Consider the following 13683-nt stretch of genomic DNA (forward strand, 5'->3'; position numbering starts at 1 on the left):
TAGAAGCGCATTTCAACAATATGAATGACATATTTTATATTTACTTGACAAATGATTCACGAACCATAGTTACTACTACAAAAAAAAAATAGAAACAGAGACATTTTTGACAAAGGCGGATCAAAAAAATCCGCCTCTAAAAATAGTTCTGAGACAACCCATCTCTACAAATCTACTTTTAGAGACAGTTGAATTTTAGACGTGGTTTAGCATAAAGGCAGTTGAAATTCTAGGCATCTCTAAAAGTAGGTGGAGTATTGTAAAATCGATAGCATTTTCTCGAATCAAGTTGGATAAATACAAACTTTATATCGAAGTTGAAGAGACCTAAAACTTTGTATTTGACGATATCTCCATTTCAGTTTGTTTAGTGCATGATTTTTTTAAAAAATGTTTTTAGATTTTGAAATTTATTTTCTAACAACCTTTTTTTGCAATAATTTGGTGCCCAAAAAAAATAGTTTTAAGTTTTTTATTTTTCAAAGTATCTCAGATGGAGAAATAGCACAAAACACTTATAATACTTGAATTTTAAGATTAATGAGTCCAGAAATCTATTTTAAATTAACGATTTTGGGATTCATATTTTGAATTTTTCAAAGGATCTCTGAATGGAGAAATGACTGGAACCAAAGTTTTAGCACTCCAAGAAATCTAAAACTTTTCAGTGCAAAAGTTTTATTTGAACTCATTTAGTATCTCAAATATGCATTACAATATTTACAGAAGTGAATATCAAGAAATATATATGTAGACACAACTGACTTTAAACGCAATGGTAAGAAAATTAATGCGTGCAGTTTGTGATTGCGAGCTCGACCTCCCGCAACCGCACGCGACGGCGGATTTGGCCCACCTGATTTGTAGAGATGTATAGGTACATATGGCTAGAATATCCACCTCTACTTACAGCTTTGAGCCGTCTCTCTATAGGTTCACAAAGCACATTTGTCTATTTTCGATCAATACTGATGAAGCACATTTGTCTATTTTCGATCTACATCAAGCAAGAAGGGAGTAAAGGTTGTTGATTTGAAACATGTATGGAGGAGAGATAGAGAAAGGACGGCTAATCTCATATGTGAAATAGTACCGTACCTCTGCCCTTTGCTCTTTGATGCATCTTATTTCTTCTTTACCGGATATAAGCCTTTGGTTCTTTCATACCCCTAACTAATTTGAGCTTATTTCTTATTCTTTGTTGGATTTGAATATAAGTCTTTGATTCTTTCAGTACATCTAATTTGAAATCCGCGGTTGTTTTGGAAACGGCATTGCTATATACATTATGGTCAGGCCTAACTTTGTATAAGAGGCCCTATAGGTTGGCAACTTTCGGCAACTGCAAAACGCATAGCAATCGAGCACGGTCCACGGTTCCACACACGCGGACTACGTTTTCAGGTTCATTATGCATCTCATATATAGTTTGAGAGTTGAATTAGGTAGTGGGGGAGCGTCTCCGGGCGGGTCGTTTTCGAGGCTACCATGCAGAGATTCTGTGATGAAACGGTTTTTCCCAGTAATGCCCAAACCATGACGGTTTGCTCTAGCTGCACGGGAAAGGCAATGTCGCTTTGAACTTTTGAGTGTCCTTGTAACGAGTACACGTGTTTGCACATCAATGCAGCTAGTAATTACCTAAGTCCGTCTGATTCATACCCACCATCCGCTATCAATTATCTATTTGTTGATTTTTCTTTTACATAGTCAATGGAGGTGCTCGTACGAGATTTGTTATGTGTATTTATAGAGATAAGTGTGTGTTGTGAGTGTCTATATTATATTGTATAACTCTTAAAAATAGTTAGTTTGCTTAAGATTTTATTACTCATGGCCTGTTCAAGCTAATTATTAGCTAGCTAAATTTTAGTTTTTGTCCCGAATAGAGCTAAAAAGTGAACTAGTTTTGTTTAGCGAAACCTTCAATAATTGTTACTGCTAGCTGGTCAGCCTCAACTAAATTAGACTAAGTTTTAGCCTTAACTGATAACTAGCCCCAACGAGTGCAAACAGATCCTCTACGTGTGCGCAGATGATGCAAATCGACCCGAGAGGCCGAGACGAGAGGAGACTCACCGCTCACGTCACCGAAGCAGATCCGGCACAACAACTTATTCGCGTAGGCATAGTTGGAGGTTCCTGGAATTGGCGGGAGCGAGATAGATAGCGTTGCCACTCACTGGAAGAGGGAGCGGGCCGGCGGCATTGTGGCAAGAGAAAAGAACATGACAGACCTCTTGCGGGCAGTGTACAACGTACTACATGTGTAACTGCAATGGACATAGCTAGGAGTCGTGTGAGTTACATCATACTACTCTTTCCATTCCAGAAAGAAAAAAAAAAACTTTCAGACATCGTATTTGACCGCTTATCTTATTCAAAAATTTTCTATAAATTATAAAGTAAATAAATAAACTATTAAAATATATTTAATAATAAAATAAGTTATAATAAAAAATATTATTTAGATTAAAAGTTTAAACAAGATGGATGATTAAATAAAATGTCTAAAAATAAGAAAACGATTGGGACGCACGTCGAGATGGATCGACTGAGCGAGATGGCGTTTTGGCACGGGCCATTCCATAGGCTACGCCACCGCTTGTGTATTGTATCCGAGCACTCCTCGAGCCATGCATGACGACGGTCCTGCCACCAGCCAGACAGCAGGAGTGGACGCGGTTTCAAATAAAGAAAAACGCGGGCCCAAGCCCAAATACGACCGAGGGCCTACTCTCTCTAGTCCCCTAGCCCTACGCAGCCGAGGTCCGCCCTTGCTCTTGCTGGGCCTTTAGAGAGGCAGGCGGATGAAGTTCTGGGCCTAGGTTACTACACGGAGGCTTCGGTTTCCCGCTTTCCTTCGTTGCCAAGGCCCGGCCGATCGAGTACATGCTGGTCGCCGAATTTTGCCTGCCTGCGGGCAGCGCCTGATGGGCCTAGCTAGCATTGCATACTCTAGGCTGGCAACTTTCGGCGGCTAAACTGCAAAACGCATAGCAGGCGAGCACGGGTCCATGCGCTGACACGCACACAAGGTTTTCACGTGCATCAAGCCAGTCTCAATGGAAAGTTTCATGTGAATTTTATTTGCATTAAATAGGTTGCCACATAGACTGAGATGAAACTGTCTTGGTACGATTACCAACTCTCTATGAGTCTTGGAATTAAATGTTTATGAAACTATGAAATGAAACTCTCCATTGAGAGTGGGTGTTTCATTCAAGTTTCATTTTATTTCATATGACATGACAGTCTTGGAAACAACGCCGTGAAACTCTCCACTGATACTGACCTTACGGGTCTTTTTCAACCGTGTTGTGGCATGGTTAGCCAAGAGAGATTAGAGTTTTGCTGGTAATTAAGCTCTGGCTTCCTAAAAAAAATGGGTTGTTTGTCCGAATGATTATTAGCACGTATTACTTTCTAGAGGTAATATAAGAAATATATATTTATATCTATTTTTAGTTTGAGAAATGGATAAAATAAAGAAAATATCTCTCAAACAAATCTAACGTGCATGCAGATGCACGCTGCATAGATCTAGTATGTAAGAGCACTCTAAGAGTTTGACTATTTTTGTTGTTAAGACTATTTTAGAAATTGCATAGCAAAAAGTAGGCTCCAACAGAGTGCTACCTAGCTTTGTGGTTTTTTTTTTAAAAAAAAGTTTTCTATTTTACAAAACGACTAAAAAATAGAATTTGGCTACTAATTTTAGCTAAACGGCATCGCCTAATATACTAGAGACGTTGGAAAATTAGTATATAAGACGGTGCCGTTTTAACCTAATTCTCTCCATCAACCCCCACCGAACATGTACAGGAATAGTTGCCAATAAACACACTCACAAGTGTTGTTCCAGATATTATGCTCGTTGCGTGCAGTGTGCTCGTCAGTCGCCTTCTCAGTGGCGTCACAGAAGCGGATCCAGCAACTAATCTAATCATCATTCGTACGTGTGGATTGAAGACGACGCGAGGCTGGTATCATAGAGCCCACAGTTGGAAACTAAACTTGGAATTGGCGGCCACGCGGCTCGGCTGCTAGACCGCGCGTGGAGAGCTAGCTAAGCTAGAGCAAAGCTTTGCCAGAAACGGGGCGCTCATCATGCATCCGCTGAAAGGCTCCCGTTCGGTTGCCCTGAACAGCACTGACGACTGTGAAGAGGAAGAGGCCCGGCCTGAAACGACATGCAGCTCGCAACAGAATCCATACATGCATGCATGTTAATGGTCTCCATCATGTGGTCCATGCAATGATGCATGCATGGCGTCATTGGTTACTGTAACGATGCGTCGCTTTCGAGAGCGCATGATGATGGCCGGCCGGCGTCGCTGGCTAGGCAGCGCCGGCGGCGGGAAGAGGAAGAGGAAGCGGCAACGGCAACGCAACACAAGAAAACACGGCAGCGACGGCGATCCGATCCGATCCAAGCAGCAAGCACGCACTATACTCACCTCTTGCCTCTTGCTGCCTCTCCATGGGCCATGCCGTCATGGCGATGCCGCCAGCACTAGCCAGGACACGGGCCCATGTTTAAATACGACCGAGGGCCTGCGAAAGAAAGGGCCCAGAGTTTCCTTTGGTTTTCGATAGTTTCAACGTGGGCCTGGCCTCTCTCTCTCTCTCTCTCTCTCTCTCTCTCTCTCTCTCTCTCTCTCTCTCTCTCTCTCTCTCTCTCTCTCCCCGCAATCAGGGGTCTGCACTTGCTCTTCCCTAGTTGCCAACGCTCGGCCGAGTACACATGGATCATGGATGCAGGTCGATCGCCGCATTTTCTGCCTGCTGCATGATCATCTCTCAGACACATAAACACAGGCACACAACGAAAGACTTCACTGCACTAGTCTGGATTCTGGAACTGGAAGATCCAGAGTGTTGGGTTTTGTTGAATCAAACAACTATTCATATCTTTATAGAAAGTCATTTTAGATAAGATTTAAATTAAACGTTAAAAACATAAATTATGAATAACTTTAAAGTTGTTGAACTTAAAAAATGTAAAAACCATATCTTAAAAATACTTTTATAAATATATATATATATATATATTAATTTTTTTTAAAAAATATATTTTTATAGAAACAAAAAGTTAAAGCTAGGTTTTAGATACAGTATCGTTGTCGAAGACTTATTTTTAGAGGTACGGAAGAAGGAAGAAAAGGATATCTGATCCAACTCCATCCAGGTCGGCACGCTAGCTAGCACATAGGTACCGTAGTGTGTACTAGTACTCCAGTACTCCGTATAGCTGAAGTACCGAGCTGACTTTTCTTTTTACGCCTTGTTTAGTTAACTCTGAAATCTAAAAAATTTTCATCACATCGAATCTTGCGACACATACATAAAATATTAAATATAAACGAAAACAAAAACTAATTACACAGTTTGTCTATAAATCGCGAGACGAATTTTTTGATCCTTATTTGCTATATACTCCACGTAATGAGAGTAATAGTAATAAAGAAAAGCTGAGACGACTTTCAAGTTTCAACAAAAAAGGCAAGGCAATCAATTGTCAACTCCCGGAGCTGACCACGCTCCATATAAACAAACGAGCTCGAACAACACACCATTTGACTATTTTGAGCTCGGGCTAGTTGACTTTTCTCCCAAACACTCGAAAAATTTCTTGCTTTTTCCCAACGGTGGTCGGTGGAGCTAGCTTGACGAATGACGACGACTTTGAGCAGAGTACCTGGCGCCCGCCCGCCTTGCCGGGTGCCGGCCATGCCCATGCCACTTGCTCGTACAGTTCGTGGCCCGTGAGCTGCCAGGTGCAGTGCAGATGCTGAGATGCGACGAGCGCCGCCACTTGGGCACTTGGCGGCTCAGGCCTCTCGGTCCTCCGGATTCCGGAATCCGGAGCGCTAGGTGGGACGCGACGCCCACGTGCCGCGCCACATGCGCCCGCACGCCCGTCCAGGCGGGGGCATCCAGCAACTTCCGGTTGCAAAGTGCGCATCATATCGATCATCATCTGCACCTGGTCTCCGTGCCCATTACTGTATTTTAGTGGTGCCAAAGGCCTTTTAAAGTTACGAGCATCGCGATCAAGGCCGTTCATTTATTTACTGTTAGGACCGTCGCAAGTTGCAACCGGAAGGCGGCAGCCGCGGTGCTCCTAGTCCTCTCAAAACAACGTACTTACGTGGTTTTCCCTCGCACCCTCTTTTGTTGGGGATGGTTTACCTCATTCCCTGGTTAGACAGTAGTTGTACTACCTGATGTGTTGTTTGGTTTAACCATTTAGATCCTTTATCACTTTTATATGGTTGTGTGTCATCATAATTGTATGTTTTGTTGTAAATATATATAGATTTGATACGCGATGTGGACCTAAGGTGCGAGCCTAATAATAATCTTAGAGTTACTACTGATCCATACATTGCGGTCCTACTTGCACTTAATTGAAATAAGATGAGAATTAGAAAAATCCTACCAAATGTCTCGATGGTGTCGATGGTTTGAAAATAATCCTACGAACGCCTCTAAATATTGATGAATACTTTCACCACATAAGACTCACCTGACACGAAAATGAATGGGGAGTATGTCCAGTTTCTCATGTCTAGCTCTCCAACCGTGGCTCGCTACCATACCACATGATCGTGTAGCCTGTATCCAGGACCTTAGAACTACTTATCTACTGATCTGGCACTATCCAATGGAACAAATGTTATATGCTAAGTTGGATGACTCTTTAGGGCTTGTGTCGGATATTTGTGTATTTACTTCATGTGTTGAGTTGGATTAAAGTGTAAGTTAATTTATGTTTCACTCTAGTTTTATTTCAACACGTGTGGATTCAAGTGGACACGAGAGTAAGGTCTTGTTTGAATGTTACCGTACTCACCTCAATCCACATGTGTTAGGATGTATTAAAGTGGAATTAGGTTAAATTTCACTCCAATCCACCATAATACATAAGGATGGGGAAGGTGGGCGTGGTGGTGTGGGGAAGGCGTAGCAACGGTGGCAGTAACGATGGAGTGAGAAAGAGAGGGAGTCAGGCCGAGTGAGTGAGGGAGAGGGGGGATGAGAGAGAGAGAGAGGGGAGGGCCCAATAGTTAGCCGGCTCGACACCAAGATCTAGACACCCTGCTTGGCGACGTGCTCGACGCCGACATATGTGGCGTTGAGTTGGCTGTCATGTGACCGCCATGTCAGCATAGACACTGACATCAGCCTAAAACCTAAGTGCTAGAGTAAGTGGCGTTGAGACATGCATGTATGCATAGCACCAATTCTCATGGCGCTACGATGAGGGTCTAGTTTTTAAAAGCATACATTCGAGCATATTTGTGAAAACACATAAAAATAGGGGAAAAAACAAAAAATTTGGGCAGCACATGTTGGCAGAACGTATGGTCCTCAATCGAACATGCATGTAATATACATGAAGCCGCCGTGACCGTGACACCGTCCGTACAGTCCAACTGTCCAGGTAGAAAATTGCATACATAGCCATGTGCATGCCAAATACAAGTTCGTACCAAGTAGTAGTGGAAAAAACTGTCCAGATCTAGGGCACTCCAGCCCATGCACGTTATGGTGGCTTTATATGCATAGTTGCAAAAATCTACGGTTACACTTGTAGTGGAGTACAAAATATATTGGCACCTTAAACTAAGGCCTTGTTTAGATACACCCAAAAACCCAAAACTTTACAAGATTCTCCATCACATCGAATCTTGTAGCACATGCATAGAACATTAAATATAGATAAAAAAGATAACTAATTGCACAGTTTACCTTAAATCACGAGACGAATCTTTTAAGCCTAATTACTCCATAATTGAATAATGTTTGTCAAATAGAAACGAAAGTGCTACAGTGTTAAAATCCAAAAAGTTTTTGAATCTAAACAAGGCCTAAAAGCTGGTTGGTAAGGGCATGCACATGTTGCTCTGTGTGCCTCATGTCCCAGGGGCAGCCGCGCCGCCGTGCGAGCGTACTTTTCCCCCACATGGGGAACCCGAACGAAATATGGGATGGGGGTAGCAATTGGGCCTTGTTTACTTCAAAAAAATTTATAAAATAGGAATAGTAGCACTTTCGTTTGTATTTGACAAATATTGTGCAATTATGGATTAACTAGGCTCAAAAGATTCGTCTCGTCAATTCCGACCAAACTGTACAATTAGTTTTTATTTTTATCTATATTTAATACTTCATGCATACGTCTAAAAATTCGATGTGATGGGGAATCTGAAAAATTTTGCAAAATTTTTGGGGAAACTAAACAAGGCCTTGGCACAGCGATCAGACCCCCGGTGCCGCGCGCCCGTGTGCACGCCTGCACTGCACGGTAACGGTGGTGCTCCGTGCGTGGCTGTCGCTGTCGCCGGCGCCGGCTGGAAGATCCACACACACACACAGGCATTGTCCATGCCGGCGTGAACCAGCCCCCAGGGGATGGGCAGACGCAGGGAGTAGTTCTTTAGTTCCACGATGGAAATCAGAACAGCATGCTCTTTCTTATCTTTGGCTGCTGCCACCCAGGGAATATAGATATACAACGTCCGATTTCAACGATCGAGACCTGGCACTAGTAAAAAATGAAAAGCATACGTATATGCATATCTGATCGATCCAATATGAGCCGACAGGGACAGCGGCATGCTGCAGTGCGCGCGGTCATCACCTAACCGCCGCTAACCCTATCGCGATGCACGGGGTGGCAAAACATAAGACTTGACAAAACCGGTTCTGGTGAGTGGTGACCTGAGATGTCTTTTGGTTTCGGTCTTTTTAGTTTGCGGTGAAAAGTTTTTAGACGTTACATCCCATATTTTATGAATATTAGAAGGAATGTTCAGATATTAACTAAAAACTAATTACATAACTCATTTGAAACCGTGAGACAAATTTATAAGCCTAATTAATCTATTATTAGCATTGATGTTGCTTTAGCAATTACGGTTAGTTATAGATTAATTAGATTTAAAATATTTATCTCATAATTTTTTATATAAACCATGTAATTAGTTATTTTTTATCTATATTCAATATTTTATGTATATGTCTAAATATTCAGGATAAAAACTTTTTGGTTAGGGGGTGACCCTGAGACGTCTGAATATCTGGGATATCTGATCCTGATGCAGCGTCAGCAGGCAGCAGGCACATATATCCGTTCCGTCCCGTCCGCGGGGGCAAAGGGGGAGAAAGAGACGGGACGGGCCTTGACCCAGGCCCAGCAAGCCCAACAGAGCGAGAGTCCGGTCGCGGGCCGGTCAGCCTTGAACGCGCGCATGTCGGCTCGCACGCACATGCCACCCCTGCGGCTGACTTGGCGCCCCGGTCCTCGGTCCACCTGTACCGCCCGCCACTCTCCTTCCTCTGTGTGTCCTTCCCATGTGGGCCCCACCCCTCCCAACGCGGTGCGTGCACCATCCCGCCCCATCCATGAGATGAGAGAGAGAGAGAGAGAGAGAGCATGATCCATCCCCCCTGGCCCCGGAGGCCCGAGCTCAAAAGCAGCAGCCACCGCGCCCGCACCACCACCGCGCGCGCATCCGCCTCCCTCGCACAGTCGCACGCACCGTCCAGTCAAAAGTCCTCGGGACAGGCCAGGCAGGGAGAGCAGAGCACTAGAGCAGCAGCAACACAACACATCACGATTCACGAGCGATCGCCCGCCTACTCGCGGCAGCAGCCAGCCATGAACCTGAACCGCCTGACGCCGGCGCACCACGGGGCGATGCGTCCGCCCTCCGTGCAGGGGCAAGGGCTGGCGCGGTACGGCTCCGCGCCGGGCTCGCTCCTGGCCGCCATCGCCGAGTCCGTGACCCGCGGCGACCCCGCGCCGCCGCCGCCGCCCGTGAGCCGGTTCTACTCCGCCGAGTCATCGGGGCTCACCTCCTGCGAGTCCAGCTGCCGCACCGACGGCGGCGGCGGCGGACGTCCGCCTCCGCTCGAGCGGGCGTACGGCGGCTCCGGCGAGATCCGCGTGCCTCCGCCGCCGCAGCAGCAGCACCCGCTGGCGGCTTCCACGCTGTTCCGCCACAGCAGCTCCCCCGCCGGGCTGCTCTCCCGCCTCATGGCCGACCCGCACGGTACGTATGCTCTCTTCTCTTCGCGCTCGCCGATTGCCCGTTTGCGTACTCCATCCAGCTTGTGCTTGCTGGCGCACGTCTCGGTCCTCGTTTCCGGCTTGCAGTAGTAATTAGGAGCACGTTGAATTTCAATCCAAGGTACGAGTAACTACTAGTACGTACAGTACATGACGGTAACTGTAATTATTATTGCACTTTGACCTTCAGCTAAAGCTAGGCCTTGTTTAGTTCACCCTGAAAACCAAAAAGTTTTCAAGATTCCCCGTCACATCGAATCTTGTGGCACATGCATGAAACATTAAATATAGACGAAAACAAAAACTAATTATACAGTTTAGCTGAAAATCACGAGACGAATCTTTTAATCCTAGTTAGTTTATAATTGGATAATATTTGTCACAAACAAACGAAAGTGCTACAGTTTCGAAAAGTTTTCACTTTTCGGAACTAAACAAGGCCCTAGTATAGGTAGTGATCCGTACTGAGCGCGGTAAATGTTGGTCAAGTCTTTGGTCGCGCTGATTTGTGTGGCTGGCATGTGCCCGGTGACCCTAGAATAATGCTCCTCTCCAGCTCTGCTCGTCCAATCGCGTCGGTGCTCAAACGATTGGTGATTAAACAAACAAAACTCTGCCTCATTTATTTATCCCAGATTAGTTACCCCTAATTGATCGCCTCATCTTCGCATACTACCAATACTACGTACCATTGACTCGTCATTCTGACGCGAGTCGATCACCACGGGGCACGCATGTGCAGTGCTGGAGTATTCAAATGTTATCGGGTTTAACAAGGAGGTCGTTTCTCTTCAAGTGATATCACTGATATTATATTTATTTTTATATTTCTAGTTAAATTTAAATTCGAATATGGATAATGTTAACTTCAAATAAAATATGATTAGCCGATACTGACGACTAGATGAGACCAAGCGTACGCGCGGCGGCGCGGATTGGTCCCGCCCCCCTCCGCTCTTGATGTTCTGAAAGGCGGCCTTTCCCATCCAGGTTCGGTGTCTGCCGATGTCCGTGACGTGACGCGAGCGTTCCTGGCCGCCCGTCCCGCTGCGAGCGAATCCGGACGTAGCCGCGCCGGTAACCTGCAACGCCGAACCTGGGGGCCGCTTGTCACCGTTGCTCCCACGACTTTTCAACTAGAGTAATGAAAGAAAAGACAATCGCCAAACTGAATTATTAAGGCCTTGTTTATTTCGCAAATTTTTTCAAGATTCTCGGTCAGTACATGTATAAAGCATTAAATATAGCCGACAACAAAAACTAATTACACAGTTTGTCTGTAAATCGCGAGACGAATCTTTTGACCCTAGTTAGTCTATGATTGAATAATATTTGACACAAACAAATGAAAGTGCTACAGTGACGAAATCCAAAAAATTTCGCGAACTCAACCAGGCCTAATACGATCTTGACGTCTTGTTGGGTTTGAAAATTCAACTGTACGTTGCATTTTGCAGCACGTTAGTGTGGAACGCGTCAGCAGCTTAGCATAAACCGATCGATGGCAACAGCCAACTATCGGGGAAACAACTTGTTAGCGTGGCTGTGGGACAGAGTGCCTCCGCACCATGGAGCCGAATTAACTTTTTTTTTTTTACGAAAACAGCAGGGATGGCCCCCTCCTGGAATTTACTAAAGCCAATATTCAAACGTTTTTTCCCATACTGATGGATGGATAATAAAATAAAAATAAAAAAAGTGCCTTTTTACTCCAAACTCCATGAACAGTCACTGACATGTGGGCACGGGTCAGCTATACCTGCTTGACGTCTGAAGCTGCTTTCTTTCCGCATGAATCATCATCATCATCATTTCGATTCTGATGAACACGACAATCGGTTGCGAGTTGCGACATGCACAAGCACAAGCACAAGCACAAGCACAGCTGACTTGTTAATTCTATCTGATGCAGGAATGGCCGCGACCGGAGGAGGGATGGGGAGCTACCCGCAGGTGGGCAGCGACGCCGCGATGGGCCACGGCCACAGGCAGCTCAGCTCGCAGTGGAGCTTCTCCAGGCAGGACCTGCCGCAGATCTCCGAGATGGGGATGATACCCGACATCGGGGAGAGCATCGTCGCCGGCGGATGCAACAGCTCCAGCGAAGGCGGCGGTGGCGGCGCGACGCAGGCGCAGTCCTCCTCCTACCTCTCCAGGAACTTCTCCGTCAGCTCCTGGGACGACACCAACTCCATCATGTTCTCGTCCCCCAGCAAGAAGCCTAAGGTGGACCCCGCCGATGACATGGTCACCAGCTTCAGCAACATCGACTCGCAGGTCAGCGCGCGCCCTTGCCCTGCCGTGCACCGGCATCATCGATGGCATGGTGTGGTTCCGTGCTGATGGGAGTATGCTGTTTTTGCTTGCTGTATGTCCAGTTCGGCTTGTCCAACTCGTCCTTGGAGATGTCCGGCATGGACGACTACCTGCAGATGCAGCAGGACTCCGTCGCCTGCAGAGTCCGTGCCAAGCGTGGCTGCGCAACTCACCCGCGGAGCATTGCCGAGAGGGTTAGTCAGTTCCCAATTCTATTTTTGGCGATCGTGCGAAGCACGTATTTCATTAAGCAGGCATTTGCTAAAATGATAATAGTATCAACTTATGCAAATATGCAATGGTGCCAATGCAACTTCGATATGGATGTCAAAACTGAAATCAGTTTTGTCTTCGTTGTTTATCGTACGTTCAGGAAAGAAGAACAAGGATTAGCAAGAGGCTGAAGAAGCTGCAAGATCTTGTGCCCAACATGGACAAGGTAAATTGAGCTTAAAAATTGCAATAAGCCATAGCCATTATCCGTAAATTAAGCTTAAAAATTGCTGAAACCCAAGGTTCATCAGTATGTTTATTAGTGTTTCTCCTGAAATATGCAGCAAACAAATACGTCAGACATGTTGGATCTTGCTGTAGATTACATCAAAGAGCTGAAGGACCGAGTAGAGGTATTGTTTTCAAACCAAATTAATATTTCTCACTTGAGTTCTATCTGGACATACTTACAAATAAAAATATATCTCTTACTATGCTAAAAATGGATCCCTGCAGAAGCTAAAACACGACCAAGCAAACTGTTGTTGCCTAGGAGTAGCCAACAAGGGCTGCTGATGCTGGAGAAGCAGGTCGACGGAGGAGGGTATTATGTCGTAACAATGTGATTGTTAAACCAGAATTGTTGCTTCAGAAGATCAGGCTCTGATTGTCAAACCAGAATTGTTGCTTCACAAGACCAGGCTCATGTCAAGTGGCTTCCATAACTCAGCTTCCTCGTTCTTGGTTGTACCACGGATTAGTGACTTAGTGTCGACGGCTTGAAGACTAGGAGATGACAAGTAGGCTATCGTAATTTAATTACTGTGGTGCGGTGGCTTATGTGTAAAAAGTCCTCCCTTTCAACGCAATTGGGATTGTTGCTGATAAAATTATTGTAGGAATATCATGGGTTCCCATTTTTCACTGAGCTAATTTTTGCAGATTACTAGATTTTGACACGACCGTAACTCAGAACCAGTATAAATGAGCACTGAACATTCATGCCATCATATACAAGTCCATGAGAATTTTAATATGACAACTTGAGCATTCAGTTTTTTTTTATGCAGCCT

At 45.1% G+C, this 13683-nt stretch overlaps 1 protein-coding gene across 1 annotated transcript; it reads left to right on the forward strand.

Annotated features, from left to right (window-relative positions):
* On the forward strand, positions 9428–13649 carry LOC8078684 (transcription factor bHLH128). The gene is made up of 6 exons (XM_002456747.2): positions 9428–10064; positions 11994–12358; positions 12460–12591; positions 12771–12836; positions 12955–13023; positions 13127–13649. Exons 1-6 carry the CDS (start codon positions 9446–9448, stop codon positions 13184–13186), a joined length of 1311 nt encoding a protein of 436 aa, XP_002456792.2. The 5' UTR covers positions 9428–9445; the 3' UTR covers positions 13187–13649.

The sequence above is a fragment of the Sorghum bicolor genome, chromosome 3 (genome assembly GCF_000003195.3).
Source record: "Sorghum bicolor cultivar BTx623 chromosome 3, Sorghum_bicolor_NCBIv3, whole genome shotgun sequence".
NCBI classification, from domain to species: domain Eukaryota; kingdom Viridiplantae; phylum Streptophyta; class Magnoliopsida; order Poales; family Poaceae; genus Sorghum; species Sorghum bicolor.